The 16,132-nt window shown below is 39.9% G+C and overlaps 3 protein-coding genes across 6 annotated transcripts; 2 read left to right on the forward strand and 1 right to left on the reverse strand.

The window, feature by feature from the left end:
- Positions 1-127: 127 nt before the first annotated feature.
- On the reverse strand, positions 128-6,712 carry TAF4B (TBP-associated factor 4B). 4 transcript variants are annotated; one of them, XM_021428708.1, is made up of 14 exons: positions 6,467-6,712; positions 6,274-6,357; positions 5,468-6,027; positions 5,227-5,322; positions 4,183-5,127; positions 2,927-3,051; positions 2,706-2,793; positions 2,452-2,587; positions 2,274-2,329; positions 2,140-2,196; positions 1,926-2,066; positions 1,700-1,765; positions 1,353-1,614; positions 128-667 (listed from the first exon to the last, which is right to left on the reverse strand). In XM_021428708.1, exons 3-14 carry the CDS (start codon positions 5,885-5,887, stop codon positions 495-497), a joined length of 2,565 nt encoding a protein of 854 aa, XP_021284383.1. In that variant the 5' UTR covers positions 5,888-6,027; positions 6,274-6,357; positions 6,467-6,712; the 3' UTR covers positions 128-494. The 4 variants fall into 4 exon arrangements, with proteins under 4 accessions (XP_021284383.1, XP_021284381.1, XP_021284382.1 ...); XM_021428706.1 differs by having other exon boundaries at positions 5,468-6,024; positions 6,274-6,382; XM_021428707.1 differs by having other exon boundaries at positions 4,189-5,127; positions 6,274-6,382.
- Positions 6,713-6,861: 149 nt separating this feature from the next.
- LOC110416363 (uncharacterized) lies at positions 6,862-9,317 on the forward strand. Its single transcript, XM_021428350.2, has 4 exons — positions 6,862-7,219; positions 7,951-8,176; positions 8,745-8,869; positions 8,993-9,317. Exons 1-4 carry the CDS (start codon positions 6,896-6,898, stop codon positions 9,074-9,076), a joined length of 759 nt encoding a protein of 252 aa, XP_021284025.1. The 5' UTR covers positions 6,862-6,895; the 3' UTR covers positions 9,077-9,317.
- Positions 9,318-10,395: 1,078 nt separating this feature from the next.
- Positions 10,396-13,735, forward strand: LOC149527192 (elongation factor). Its single transcript, XM_089783608.1, has 3 exons — positions 10,396-10,537; positions 10,649-10,848; positions 13,261-13,735. Exons 2-3 carry the CDS (start codon positions 10,767-10,769, stop codon positions 13,440-13,442), a joined length of 264 nt encoding a protein of 87 aa, XP_089639734.1. The 5' UTR covers positions 10,396-10,537; positions 10,649-10,766; the 3' UTR covers positions 13,443-13,735.
- Positions 13,736-16,132: the final 2,397 nt, after the last annotated feature.

Below are 16,132 nucleotides of genomic sequence, written 5' to 3' on the forward strand. Positions count from 1 at the left end.
AATTTCTACTAATTTAAAATAACAATAAGAATTATAGTATAAATCTATTTACTTTCATATCAAATCTTTACGTGTAGAATAAACTTTAGACAAAGGCAATAACCTCTTTCAATGTTGGTACAAAATCAGAAAAAAAAAAGTTATTAAGAGTAGAGCATTAAAATTAATAAGAAAACAGTGTTTAGTTTGCTAGAAATAAAGATTAATGAAAGACAAGTATATTTGTTACAACTTTTAATTATAATAATTACAAAAGAATAAACATGAAATGATCTAGGTGGTCCTTATGTTGGTGTTCTGAAGCCTGGATAATGCAGTAAAGATCTGGTTGATACAGCACCTAAACCTTGAAATACCACTTATCCAGCTGTTTTATCAAACTCTCTGCCATTAAGCTAAAGGATAAATCGGCCAAGGCATCTCAAATTCCATTATCTGTAATCAGATCCCTGCTAGAAAACATTCAGACACCATGGCATAAAGGTACAAGATAATCACTCAGCCGCAGCCTCGGAGCGGATTTTTTCATACAAGCGATAAATAAGTGTAGACTTAGACATTTGGGGCTCTCTTTCCAGAACTGCAATCACATCCTTAACAGAAATAGTACGAGCCACTCTAGTTTGCGGTGTGACAACTTGGTTCCTGCCAAATTTCCTACTAGCCCCTGTTGAAAGAAAGTAGAGTGAGAAAGGAAGCAAATAGAGTGGATGAGTCAGGAACCACCCTCCCCCGGTTGCAAGGTAAGGAGAATTTTGGGGGAGTGTCCTGATAACAACTTGGTAACAGAAGAAAATCTGCAGAAGTAATTGGAACAGGCGGTGCAGACTGATTTATATTGGAAAAGAAACAAACTCTGATCTCTTAGGGCAAGAATATGATAGTCATAGTATATTGATTATTTGGGTTTTATCAATTCATTAATACTTTACAAACCAAAAATATAACTTTCTGATGTTTCAGAAATTTCACATATGTACATTTGCCTTACACAGTCATTCAAATGCTCCAAAATGAATTTGACACAGATAATTTATTTGTTCAAATAAGCAATCAAATTTCCTAATCTCATACATGTACATATGCAAGTGATTGCAATCAGGTTTAATACCATACATTGTTTCTATGGTTCGATAAATGCATTAGTTTCATGTAAAATACATAATCATGGTAACTACCAATCTATATGATTAAACATGATAGGAACCAATTCCAAATTGCTCAGTTGTACACCAGCATTCATGACAGTGCCATCTAATGTAACAGTATGCATGATAAACCTCACAACCATATTAACCAGCTAAATGCATCCTAATTAAAACTGACGAGATCTAGCCAGGAACCAAGCTTACCAGATGCAATAGGACTGAGCGGGCCCCTCTTTTCTGATTCTTGATTGTCCTTTGTATTTTTTACAGATGCAGATACAGGCCTGTGGTTCACATCTTTACCGGCTTGAGAACCAGATGCTGCATCCATTCCCCCCTCACGTTTCTGGCGGGCTTGCTCAGCCATAAGTTGCCATTTTGACAGCATGTCATCCCCTCCAACAGCAGCCCGTGCAGCAACGTTTGCAGCAGTGGTCCTCATCTTGTCATCCTCCTCCTTGTTTGCCTGGACATTACCAGTAAGAGAAACTTCCTTTATTTGGATAATTAAGGAACTTATAATGCTTAGAAAAATTACTCTTTGCCAATACCTTTACTGATTTTACTCTACTGTCATCTTTCTCCTTGTCACCATCAACCGCAGTCTCAGCCTCAGGCTGCATCCACAGATATTTAATATATAGAATGTAAAGAAAAAATTATATTTTAACACCCAATCTTATATCTGTCGGTGCATCCATGTACATTGTTAATTCCTCCCTACATTTTCTTAATGCATTATAGACAATCATATCATCAAATACAAACAATACCCACTTCATTAAGTTTCCTGAGCTTCTCTGCTTCAGCCTGCTTTTTCTCCCATTCTTCCCTAGCCTTCCGATTCATCATCATAATTTGTTGCCGAACATCTGAGGTGATGAGTGTCTGGTGCCTAGGCTTCTCAACATCAACCCGCTATAAGAGATTCATCCCAAATCAGAAAGATACAAGAGAAAATTCATGTTAACTGAGAGTAATTGAGGCTAACCTGTTTCGACAGTCTGATTAAATTGCATATGAGTCCACGCATTCTTTCCTCCACACACTAGAGATTAAGATACATAAGGTAAGGAAATGTATGAACTCATTATAAACAAAAGGTCCAAGAAGCTAGCATCTTACCAGGGACAAGCATCGCTCAACATCATTGCTTATATTCTTCAAACCACTTTTGGCCACTGCAAGAAGAACAGAAAACCAGACATAGATCTGTGAGAAAGATATCGCTTATATTGGAAAACAGAATGTACATGTATGAAATTAAAGAACATTAGACCAGGGAGGTATAAAGAGTATTAACTAATTTCAGCCAATTTCTTTTGCAATGGAGTTTTTTGCAAAATCAGTCTTTCTTCTTCCTCTTGCACAACCCTTCTAGATGCTTCTGAAACTCGACTGTCATCTTTGGGGCCAGAAAATAGTTGCTCCTCCTCTTCCTATATGATAGCAGAATGCAAAAGGATGTGACTTCTCTTTTTAGGCATATATTTCTTTACATAACTACATAATAATAATAATTTAAATATAGGCAGAAATGACCATAAAGTATCATACCCTGAGATTGACTCCACTGACAGCAGTGACATCATTCAGTTGTTCAATGCTCTGATCCAAAAAGGCTCCAGCTACTTTTTGCTTCTTACTGTAGCAAATCCCATTGAATATAGGTGAAAAATGATAAAATAAAAGGTTAATGTCAAGAAGGAATCAAATAATTCATAATTGATCCTTGGTAATCATTTCAAGCTATTATGCAACAGAGAGGTTGATTTAACCTTGATGGTGGTGGTGATGAGCCAATACTTTCAAGTGGTTTCTTCTGGCCAACAGAAGGCTTTTTTTGAGGTGTTCTTGTGTTGGCTCCAGCCAAAGAGGGCACAGATGGATTCCGAGAGCCCAACTGATAAACATAGAAAGAACATGGAAATTTGTCAGAAGATAGCAAGAAGTCATAAGCATGCACTTCACTGGGGAAAACACTAATTATATGAATTTCAAATATGTGAACTGAAGAGAAAGTAACTTCAAAATTCAAGAATAATACCATATATTACATTATGTGTTTCAACCACCTACAATGTAGGATACATTTTGGGAAGTTTACCTACTTAGAATGCAAAGAGGTGGGCCAGAAGTAGAAAACTACTGTTTGATTCAATTGAGTTTCAATGACAAAAAAGAAGCTGGATTTGAGGGGAACTAATACTGGAAATTTTGGGCTGTAGCAGAGCTAGAATAAAGGAAGTTATGAATACTATTCCCATTCTGTGAACAGTAATTCGCACTGTAGCCGTAAAAAAAAAGACTTGGAAAATGGAATTATAACGATTAAAAATAGGCAAATACTATCTTGTCCACCTTGGACTCAGATAGCTAAAATCATGAGACATAGGAATAAGACCTAACTTATACAAAAAAAAAAAAAGGTTTAAAAGCCCTAATAACTTAGCTGAGGCAAATATGAAGCAAAGGACAATAAATATAGCACATTACAGCAAGATAGAAAATTACCAGGATACCCAGAGACATCCAAAACTTAAATTGATAAATTACTATGCTAATAACCTAAAAGGACCAAAAGGACCTCAGTGTCCATGGACTGTGAAATTTGCTTCATCTTGAAATACTCTCTAATGAAAAATCGGAACAACTAAAGAGTTTAATCTAACTAGCCAGCAAGACAGCATGTGATCCATTAACATAGGAATAGGCCAAGGTTTCTTTCCCTAGGACAAAAAAATCACACCAAGACTATCAAGCAAACAACTCGGTCAATTCTAAAATCAAATTGGCTATAACCTAGCAATTCATGTGTATATATGTGCTTCATAACTAATAAAAGACAGCATCACTCCAAAGTTGGCGATTATTTAATGCATAAAAAAAGCATCACACCAAAGATAGCAAATATTTAATAAATTTCCCTGTTAAGACTTTTAAATGCAGTGGTTCTTCTAATATGCATCAGCAAACATTCAAAATCATCCATCAACAGATCACAATGTGAAAACATAAACTCAGACGAGATTACCGGGACATTAGAATCCACTTGTGTCGTGACGGAAGAAACTGAATTAGGAGGCACCATACTATTAGGCGTTGAGAAGCCAATTCTAGCAGACTGCTTCTCTAAAGGCTCATCCTTTGGAGTAGTTGTAACTGCATTTCCCTGTTCACCTAGTGCAGTAGGCAATCCCTGGGATGCAGACAAATGAGGTTTGTGCTGGTGCTCAGCACCTTGATCAACGGATTCCTGTTTCACATATGTCACTGATGACAAAGGGCCAGGATTCGTCTCCTTACTTGATGACGCTTGCCAAGGAACTGAACTATTTGAAAAGTGAGAAAGAGAACCACCCTGCAACCTATTTGGGTCATGACTAGAGTTTTGCCTCTCAAACTTAGGTCCACTCATCACGTTCATGGCCTGGGTTGGTCCTCCTACAGGATTTGATCCCATGCTTTGATGATGTGCAGTTTGCCTCATTTGTGAATCATGAGGTTGCGGCTTTAAAGAGGATCCCGAAGTATTAACACTAGGTCCAGAGTATGGGTGATAACTACTGCTCCCATGCATGGAAAAAGAAGCTTGAGGGAAATTCAAATGTTGTTGTTGCTGCTTGTTAAGTCCTTGTACTGGAATTGAAGAGCGGTCTCTTTCTTGATTCACGGTGGTTGTACTAAAGGAAGAAATTTGGCTTCCTAGCACTCCAAAGCGAGAATCTGATTGGCGGTCCATCTCTTGAGATTTTTGAGCATTGTTTTGAGAGGATGAATAACTTGAATTTGTCTGCATGGGGACTGCTGGAGAGGGAGCACGGGATGGAGTGGCAGGAGAATTAGGGCCTTTTTGCTGCAGCTGAGCTAACGAATGTGGACCAGTGAACTGTGCGGCACCAGCACCAACAGATGGCATCCTCGGAGTATTCTGCCGTGCTGCCGCCTGGGACTGTAATGGGAATTGGTTGGAACTCATCTGAAATTATGGATCTGAATTTTAGTTTGATCTCGAAATTAACATGCAATCAACTAAAGCATCAATTTTCTCTTTAATACATAAGACATTTGTGCTCACCTGCACTTGTAGCTTGTTAACTGCTAACCTCAGCATCTGGTCTCCTACAATATCTCTCATGTGTCGGACAAATCCATCTTTTGCAATTTCATTTTTCTGACAGTTAAAGACAATAGAAAAATCAGCAAATGAAGCAAAAGCAAAACAAGATCTGTCTAGTCGATTGCATCCATCACTAAATAAACAGGATAACTGTAGTAAAACAAGATCCATACAGTCTATTGCATACACAGAAACCCACCTTTAGTTTACCATACAAGGTATGAAGCTGCATGGCTCTGTCTTTATCAAGTTGGGGCAGTAAGGCAGGCAACAAAACAGCAAACGGAACCTGCTTTCCTCGATTCATAGGATTATTCGGCTGCTCTGTCCCACCAGCCTGCTGATTACTCATCTTCTGTAATTTCATATATTGTGATTCACTGTCTTGATTATTGGTTCTCTCTGGTTCACGTGCTGGGATAGGACTTTTTTCAGTAGTCTGAACCCCAGTCGATTGAGGAACTTGGGCAGAAACTTGTTCAGCTACTCCTTGCTGACGATCATCTTGGGGTTGTTTTTGTTGTAGTGGTAGACGATTAATCTCTTGGGGAACATCATTTGGCTGTCGTGCTTGTTGCTGATTCCCTGCAACAACAGCTCCCTGTTGCTTTTGCTCCATTTCAGAAGAAGGCTGCAGTTGTTGCTGTGCACTTTGAAGGGCTTGTTGATTTTGAAAGTTGGTGTTTCCATCTTGCCCCTTGGTCGGCCATTGTGCAACTGACTGACTGGAAGCTGGATTGCTTCCTTGAGACAAAACTGCTGTATTTAATCGTGGACACAACAATCATTCATGTATTTCCCAGAAGAAGCAATTCATAACAGTTGATATTAACATAAAAAAGAAAGCTAATGATACTAAATTATGAAATTTTACACTCTCAATGATCAAAGTTACTGAATTTCAATCTAAAGCTACTATTTTTGAAAGCAAATCTAGTTTCTTTGTCTTGTATATTGTAAATCAAATTCCAGCAGAACAAAAGTTGAAAACCAAAAAATTGATACCGGTATTTGAACCAGACGGCTGAGAAGTAGTGGAGGTATCGCCTTCGATATCTCGATTCAAGGCAGCCTGGAAGGCCTCCACGTCTGCTCCAGAATGCATAGACTCGTCCTGTTATTATTAAATTATTCCGAATTCTAGAGATATTGCAGAGAGAAGAAAAACCCAAAAATAATAAATAAACAGAAGAAAAACCTCGTCTTCTTCAAGGAGTTTTACTATGGAAGGGTCCATGACAAACTTTTTCCGCAATCGGCTGTCGCCTCTGTGCCTCAACGGCAGATAACTGGAATCCCTTCAGCTTACGAAATTACGAAATTTGCATAGAAATTGAAAACTAAAATAATAAAATAAAAGATATTAAGAAAAGAACTAGCAATTTGATTGGAAAATTTCACAAAGGAGAGAGAGTATTTTTGACAGCGGATCGGGAAAACAGTAACAGCGTTTAACGATGTGGTTCCTAGATTTTATTAGGCCTAGACTAATAAGCTAATTTGGACCAACCTTTGACCCGGTTAGTAATGGACCAAAGCCCATGTAAATATGAGCTAATAGGCCTACTATGTCTAGATTACAACACCAGAGCAAGTCGTCTCGTCAGTTGAAGCGCGTGTTCCAGAAATGGGCAGCAGCGGCAACACTTTAAAAAGCTTGGGCAGACGCTGCCTGCTTCGACTCTCCTCCGATTGCCATTCGCTCCTCCATGGGAAAAGCTTCGGCGAAGCTACTCTTACGAGCCAAAGACGGAGACTTTACCCCTTGTCTTCCCCTCGTAAGCTCGCAGGTTTCAAAGGTGCTCCTCCTCCGCGTTCCTTTTCAACGTCGTCATCGTCATCAAAGGTCGGGTTTTTGGGATGGTATTTAGCGAAGCTCGATTCCAAGCCTCTTATTACGAAAGCTGTCACAACTTCGATTATCTTTGCTGCTGCTGATTTCACATCCCAGGTAAATCCCTAGATTTTCGTTTTTCCTCAAACCAAATTTAACGTTTCAAAATTTCCAATTTTGCAAAAAAGGTCTGAAAATATTGATATAATTTCCAGGTTAGTGTAAGATTTTCCTTCAATATTACATATTTAGGAATTGTTATAACTAAAGTTTGATGTTAGAGGAAATGAGATCACTTCTTATATCCACAATGGCTCCAATTCTCTTGTATTCTTGAAGGATTTTGAAGCTGCAATCCGTTGGTTTTTGTTTCTGATTAAATTCTTAAGCTATTTGGTTGCTTTTGATGGAAATAGAACTCAGTTTTAAGGCAGTGATGACAGAGTGCACGAAAACATGTCTCGTGACCTGTTCTATTGAACTCTACGTAGGTATTTGCTTTATATTTGCATTTACACTTGCTATGCGTCTGAGCGAGAGAATGGCTTTGCGACAATGCAATCATTAGAGGGAAAGAATGGCTTTGCAACAATGCAATCATTGTTGTTTGTTGAATTATTGCTTCTCTGTAAAATTTTTCTTAAGCTAAGACCCAATTATCTATTACCGTATCCTTATTCTTGTGCATACAATTAACTTAAATTAACTTTTAAATTACTGTAAGCGAACCTGGTTATGAATATGATATTGGTTATTATATTTGTATTTCTATAATGCAATTGTTTTATCTGGTGATTAACCATAATTACATTTCCTTCTAACACGTCTATAATTCACATCTTTGTTAGATGATCACATCAGAATCTTCTGGTTATGACTCAATAAGGACATTACGAATGGCTGCTTATGGGTTGCTTCTCCTGGGGCCATCACAGCATCTTTGGTTTAACTTATTGTCAAAAGCTTTGCCCAAACGGGATATGCTGACAACCTTCAAGAAAATGTTTATGGGGCAGGCTGTCTACGGACCTGCGAGCACTACAGTTTTCTTCTCCTATAATGCAGCTCTACAAGGTAAGAGGTTCCGTTCCTTGTTTTAATAGAAAAAGAGAAACTTTGTATCAGTACAATGTTCCTTTCTATCAGACTATATTCTCAACATCTCTGCTTGGTTGGGGCCTATTATATTTCTTGTGGAATTCAGCAGGCCACATATCAACCATCATTATTTCATGGGTTCTCTTCAGCTGAACCCCTGAGACCTCTTCTTGGATGAAATGGTGTCATTCAAGCCTTGTATGCATTGTTAGGTCTCCATTTGTTGCATGTATCAATCGCTGCTTTTTTGGCTACTGGTCTGCTCTGTGAGGTGGCCTGGCATTGAAACCCTTCATTTGATTACTTTTCTAATGGGATATTGTTCTTGTTTTAGTTTTCTTATTGGCTAGCGTCAGCAGTTGAATCAAGCCTCTTAAAATGCAGCATGATAGTTTAGTTCTACCACATGGCTTTTCTCCCAAGTCGAGGGCCTGTTCCGATCTTGTACTTATTGTGTATGACTAAGTTTCAGGTTTTTTTCCGTTGGTGTTCTGGTTACTGCAAAGCATTGCTCTCTGACTTGTTATTGTGCTACCAAACTCAGGTGAAAGTGGTGAAGAGATTGTGGCTAGATTGAAGCGTGACCTCCTCCCAACATTGATAAACGGTGCTATGTTCTGGCCGCTCTGTGATTTTGTTACATACAAATTTGTACCTGTTCATCTCCAGGTATTTTTGGCTTACTTCCTTTTTTTGAATCCTCATTTTGAACAGGCGAGAATGTTATTGAAATTATTTAATTTAGTCAGATCCAATTGCTATGACAAACACCTTGATAAAATCTTTTGGCAGCCTTTAATGAACAGTACATGTGCCTACATATGGACAATTTATTTGACATACATGGCAAGCTTAAAGAAAGTGAGCATCAATTAGTGAGGGTTTTGTCTTGGAGTCTTGAGGTAAAATATTCTTGAGTTGCAGTTAACCATACCTTCAGTTATGCGGAATTAGATTGGTAAGGTTGACTTCGCTGTTTAAGGATTCTGATTCGCGATTATCGTTATTCTTTTTTTGAGCCACAAAATAGGGTTTTTTGGGCTTAGTTAGTTATTACTGTTTTCTATTACCAAGGAACTATAATTTAGTAATTTCATTTCTGATATTTTGCTGAGTAGATGGAATATGGAGCAAAGAGATATAATGTTGATCTCGACCCTACCATGGATCTGATTTCGGTTGATTGTCTCGTTGGTTAGTCCATTTGTACCATTTTTCCTCTGGGTTGGAGGAACGCACAGTGCTAATCAAACCCGTCAAAAGCATGCTTTTTAAACGTCAAATCATAATTGAGGAGATCTGAAAAGATTTCTGAATAAAACCAATCAATCCATTAACCGAAAAGAAAATGATATTTTGAACGTGATTCTGTTGAGAAAGAGACTGAATTAGCATTTTCATTTATTATTCCGGTGAAAATAGGTACAACCATCCGACTCAGCCATAAACATTAAAGAAATGAATGAATTTCATTTTTGTCAGTTCATCATATTGCTGACAATATGTTTCATGCCACCGAATGTGGGCCGACGAACCTGTCATTCAATTTTCACAATGATTTACCTATTCTAATCTTATTAAAAAAAATATATTACCCCCATTAATGTAAATTTCATTCATGTCTAAGTATAAGGGAGTACGAACAAAGAAAAAGAAACGGTTTGAAAAGGCAAAGCTTAGATTAAAGAAATGCTGCCAGGTACGAGCAGATATTTTTCTTCTCTCAACTCCCGGCCCCGGCGAAACGTAGACTTTCCATTAAACACCACCACGTGTTCCCATGGCGCGACAAAGCCACTGTTAGAAGGACACGTAACTCACTCTTCGATCACATGCACCCACGGACGTGGCCTGGCTTCCTTTACTTTACTCGTTTCTCCCCATCTTTGATTGTCGCGGTCTACATCACGCTACTATTTGTTTCGAGGCCGACTCAGAAAAATTAAACCACGCGCCAGGGAGAAGCGATAGCAGAAAAAAATACCTTCCCCGCTAAAACCCTGGAGCGTCCCCTAACATAATATCCTCACGTGGCTGTACGATACGAGACGCAAGTAACCAATTGCAAACGCCCACGTGGGTGCGAGAAAGCAACACCGATTCAGGTAGTAACCAGATTTGTCGTCGCGTTCGAGCGCGAAAGAGGCATTGGATCCAAACACGGGGCCCAACGGGCAGAAATGGACACGAGGCAGCCTCACAAAGATGATGGCGTCATCTTGGCTACGTTGTTTTTAGCGGAGAGAGCCATTAAAATTCAGAACGCGAAGAGCAAAGCATGCTTAGGGGAGAGGGGTAAAAAGAAAGAAAGACAGGGAAGGAAAGAGAAAGAGAGAGGTATAGCAAAGTTGGTTACTCTTCCGCTTTAAACATTCTCGTTTCTAATTCGATTAGATTTTTTGTCGGATTCTTATTTCTTTCTTCTTTTGATTTTTTTGGTGAATTTAGTTGCAGGTAATTGAAAAATCTCCTCCTCCTTTTCTTGCTTTTTCGTTTCTCGGAGGACTCTCTCTCCTCTCGCTGGACGAGAAGAAGAATTTCCGTTGGGAAAAATTCGTTGGTAGAAATGCATTTCTTTGATAGAATGACGATTCCAATGCGCAGAGTTTGGACCGGTGTCGCCACTCGCCTCGGCGTTCGTAAAAGCGGTTAGTCTCAGTTCTCGACCGTCTGATTTGTTCGCCGCCAATTTCATGATGTCCGTTTCATTTTGAGATCAAGAAAGTGTTTTTTTTTTTAAAAACAAAAAGACATTATTTTGTCCTTCGTGAGAAGTTTCATATTTTTTTCCGATTGAAATGTTAATGAACTGCACGATCGAAGGATTCTCGTCCACATTCTCAAGATTTCGTTATCGGATCATTTTGGTGAAGATGTTGTGTTTAAATTAATTAATTTTTTTTATCCATGTTCATTTTTTGAATAAGTTGATTATAGCGTAATTGGATTTTAAAGAATAATTAGGGAATATTATGTGCTTCACTTGGAAGCAATGATTGAAGCTGTCGGTGGCAATCTTGAATTACGGCTTTTACAGGAAAAAGAAAAGTACTTATAAAGAAAGATTCCCATGTCTTTGTTAATATGGGATCAGCTCCTTTTACTTGATGAACTTATTTCAAATCCCTTTTTTCCTTTCTTTTTAAATTTTTTAGTTGTGTTGATTTATCTGCTAAAAACTAAAGTAACAATGAGCAACTAAACAGGGGTAATGGCATTGTTTTGGGGTTGTGCTGTGGAAGAAAGGGACTGTTGGGTGTGTGTCTTTTCACTTGCACCACACACTCGATCGTCGAAACGCGCTCTGAGAAATACAATACAACTAAGTGCGGAAACTAGTCACACTGAATAATGTTGTTCGGGAAATACAATGCGAAATAGTGAACACAAAGTGGGCCCGCACAAATCCCGAAATATCGGCTCTGACAGGAATGCGCCCGCCACCACCCGTTTGTGCTCCAGATGCGTGCTCGATGCTCCTGTGATCGCGTACGTGCAATCCGCGATCACTTCCGACTTCCTGACGGCCGAAATGCGCCTCGGAAGTCCGCTGTCCCGTATCTCCAAAACCGTGCGTCGGATGACGAAACCGACGTCGCCGCCGGAACCGCAGCGCGTCAAAACCCCGGGGTAGCATCCCCGTCGAAATCCGGGTCGGTCGCCGGAGGTTGCCGGAATCCGGTCACCGGTCGTCTTCTCCGGAAACTGGTTTTCGGTCAAATTCGACCAAAACCAACGCGACCAGAACTGATGCGTTAGCCCCCTCCTTGCGGTGCTCCCGCGCCAACCGTCGCTTGAATACCTCCCGGATCGGTGAAACCGAGCTCTCCAAGTTTCGGTCGCCGGAATCCCGCCGTCCGGCAACACCACTGCCCAAGACCGAGCTCTCCAAGCTCGCCTCAACACGCCGTGCAAGGATCCGCGGCTGTGAGAATCACCTCCCTCACCGAGAGAGATCCGAGCCCTCCAAAGGTAGCCCTCTCCTCTCTCTCTCTCTTTGTTTCGATTGCACCCGAGAGCTCCACAACAAGCGAAGCACGGACCCCTCACCATTTGACTTTGGTGAGGGGTCCGTGCGTCGCTTGTTGTGGAGCTCTCGGTGCAAATCGAAACAAAGAGAGAGAGAGAGGAGAGGGCTACCTTTGGAGGGCTCGGATCTCTCTCCGGTGAGGGAGGTGATTCTCACAGCCTGCGGATCCTGCACGGCGTGTTGAGGCGAGCTTGGAGAGCCCGGTCTTGGGCAGTGGTGTTGCCGGACGGTGGGATTCCGGCGACCGAAACTTGGAGGCTCGGTTTCACGATCCGGGAGGTATTTCAAGCGACGGTTGGCGCGAGAGCACCGCAAGGAGGAGGCTAACGCATCAGTTCTGGTCGCGTTGGTTTTGGTCGAATTTGACCGAAAACCGTTTCCGAGAAGACGACCGGTGACCGGATTCCGGCAACCTCCGGCGACCGACCCGGATTTCGACGGGGATGCTACCCCGGGGGTTTTGACGCGCTGCGGTTCCAACGGCGACGTCGGTTTCGTCATCCGACGCACGGTTTTGGAGATACGGGACAGCGGACTTTCGAGGCGCATTTCGGGCCGTCAGGAAGTCGGAAGTGATCGCGGATTGCACGTACGCGATCACAGGAGCATCGAGCACGCATCTGGAGCACGACGGGTGGTGGCGGGCGCATTCCTGTCAGAGCCGATATTTCGGGATTTGTGCGGGCCCACTTTGTGTTACTATTTCGCATTGTATTTCCCGAACAACATTTATTCAGTGTGACTAGTTTCCGCACTTGTTGCATTGTATTTCTCAGAGCGGTTTTCGACGGTCGAGTGTGTGGTGCAAGTGAAAAGACACACACCCAACAGGGACTGGCTTAGCTCTATCTCCTCAGCTTTGATACAGTAATTGAAGGCTAGCTTGATACTTGATTGAGAACCATTTAAAAGACATTGAATTTGGGATTTTAGATGGTTATTTAAACATGTTCAAGTGGATGGGATTGTTTGAAATTACAGAGAATTCCTTCACTGATTATTTACTCCTTGTGCTTCTGGGAACCAACAGGGCTATTGAAGCTGCGAAAGGATGTAAGATCTTGTGAGTATGAAGATGTGCATGTGATGTGGGAGATGCTGAGGAGAAACGAAACAGAAGTTGGTCGATCCCCAAGAAGATGCAAAAAGAGACCACTGTTGAATTGCTTTGAATGGGCTAGGCGAGCTCCTTTTCTTTGCCGCAGCTTCTGAACGTGTGCTGTTTACCCAGGTTTCAGTTTGCATCCCTATCCGTTGGATTAGAAAGGCTTGATAGGGATATCGGTCCAACCACAATAAAGAAGAAAAGAGAAAAACGAGGGATTGGTTTGTGAGATTGCCCTTTTTCCTTTTCATGTCAGCTATCTGTAGATATCAGCTGCCTGCCAAGTGAATGTACCATCACTTCCTATCTCCATGCTCTATCTAATATACTATGTAATAAGCTAAATATGTGGTATATGTGTTTTTGGCGTCTATAAAAACATGCTGCCATGTTTGTGCTATCATATATATATATATATATATATACTCTAGCTTATCTATGACCTTTTGAATGATATCCTAGCCATTTTCTGAAGCAACTTTCGCAGGCAATATGCGAAAAACATGGTGTTAAGATCTAAAAATTTGATGGTAAGGGTGAAAGTGCTATGGCATTTGGTTCATATAGAATATTTCTGAAATGATTCTTCTAGCGATTGATCATATTATTCATATGGAAACATGAACGATATGCAGAGACCGACCGGGAGGCGGATATCCTTGCGGCTGATGTTATTTGATAATGGCCTGTGTGATGTGTGAAGGCTCCTCTAGCCTTGAGGTTTTACTTTAAAGTTTTAGAAGGATGGGTCGTTAATCATTTCCTTTTTTTGAAACTATATGAATGGTGAAAGGTCTAAATCATTTGATTTTGATCGGTGGCGGTGCATTTCGTCGTGGCTTATACAATTCATCCCTCATTTCGACGAAAGGCATTATGCAATCATTCATTTCGAATCATCAAAATTGCATTTGGTTTGGTTACATTTAGCGATGATCTCAAAGCTAGAGGTCTCCAAACCACAAAGGTTGTGATGTGAAAGCCTTTAATTCTTCCTTCCTTTCTTTTTTCCCCTGTTCATTTCCATTTCAAATCAGAGAAACCCTGAATTCAAGCACAATTATCAATAACAATTTTACCCTTTTTTCCCATTGTTAATTCAACGCTCATTCTGCTTTCCAGTTTCCACAGGCTGTTAACCCAAACAAACAAGAAGATAAAAACTAAATTGTTCAGAAAGAAAATGTCATTATGGGCTTAAACCGACTTCACTGGAACATGCGTTTTCTCAAGACACAGAACACGACAGATACACAACGTCGTCTTAGCGAGCCTGATTAAAGAGAGCTTAAGGCTTTTCTCTGACAAGCAAAAACAAGGCCAAATGTGTGGAAGTGTCATCCCAAGAACTACTTACTATATATTATTAAACCGTTTTCTTTCTTTCTATTCAAAAGAAGAAGGTAAGCTGGTTTTTAGTCTTGGGGTTTCTGCTTGTTTACGGTAACCTCATGCTTTGATCAGGAAGTACGGGTTGATGGGCTGCAGGCAGCGCTGCCGTAGAAATGCGAAGGAAACTGGGGTTTATTTAGGTAAAACTTGTTGTCTCTATATTCTTGTTTGTCTTAGCGGTTAGCACCTTGCCTGCCTGAGTAGGTTAGTTTCAAGCAGATACTACAATATAAACTGTCCAATGTGGCAATTTTGGCTCTTTTTCTTGTGTTCTTTACCTAGCGTTCAAGTTGTTCTTAGCTCATGTGCATCATCATTATTTAACTCGTATTGGAACTAATGCCTGCTTCTCTTTTTCATTTTCAGTACCATTATAGGACAGAGAGCATGCATCCTGCATATATTGGTGGAGATTCTGTCTCCTTTAATTTTTATGATAGTTCAAACAGATGTTAAAGCTGTGTTCAGTTTTGTTGAAGCAACTGGTAGACAACCAAATTCCTTATGTTTAAGTAATTCACTAATACTTTCAAGTCCATTCTAACGCTTCGGTAGCATTTAAGACCAAAATTTGAAGACCCCTCTCTAGTCCATTCTGTCAACTAACAACTCTTTGAATTTTTGAGACCTTTCTCTCTTCTAAATTCTACTTTGGAGCTTATCACTAATGCTTGCTAGTTTGTTTAGTTGCAGGCATCCATATTGAGCTTTATTCCTTGGCTGCTGCTTGATCCTGCGGCAAGTAACCAAGCTGGCAGTGTGGAGCTGTCAGTTTCAAGAAATTGCAACCCATGGTTACAGCTTACAAAAATACCTGGATTTTATGCACAGCTATCTAATTGGGCCACCAGTATTATTTTCAGTTATTGTATTTTTCAATTTTATTCAATTTAGTCTCTATACTCAAAATCGAAGTAATTTAATATCTTGATTTTAGGAATTATGTCAATTTAATTCTTTTTTCTAACGACATCTAATTTTACTGTTAAAATATGACGTTAGCTTTGACGTGTCACTTTTTGATGAGTGTCGTTGAGATGATGATGTGGCATGCCATATGGCATCAAATGATGACGTGACAATGCTATGAGGCAATATACGAGGATGTGAGAATGTTGGCATGGTACTGATATGTCAGTGCCACGTCGCAAATAAAAAATTTTAAAAAAAATTTTTGCCACGTCATAGAAATTAAAATAAATAAAAATATATAATACAGGGATTAAATTGAATAAAATTGAGATGTTAAGAGACAAAATTAAAAAATATTTTGAAAAATACAAATCTTTAAATAGATTATTGATATGGTTATTAATAAGTCAAATATTTAAATGTAAAATATTTATGGTGCTAAAAAATATATAAATATTTTCTTACTTGATTATTTGATTTTAGAATATGTAAA

The sequence above is a fragment of the Theobroma umbraticum genome, unplaced genomic scaffold (genome assembly GCF_002168275.2).
Source record: "Theobroma umbraticum cultivar Fairchild unplaced genomic scaffold, ASM216827v3 scaffold_51.0, whole genome shotgun sequence".
Lineage (NCBI taxonomy): Eukaryota > Viridiplantae > Streptophyta > Magnoliopsida > Malvales > Malvaceae > Theobroma > Theobroma umbraticum.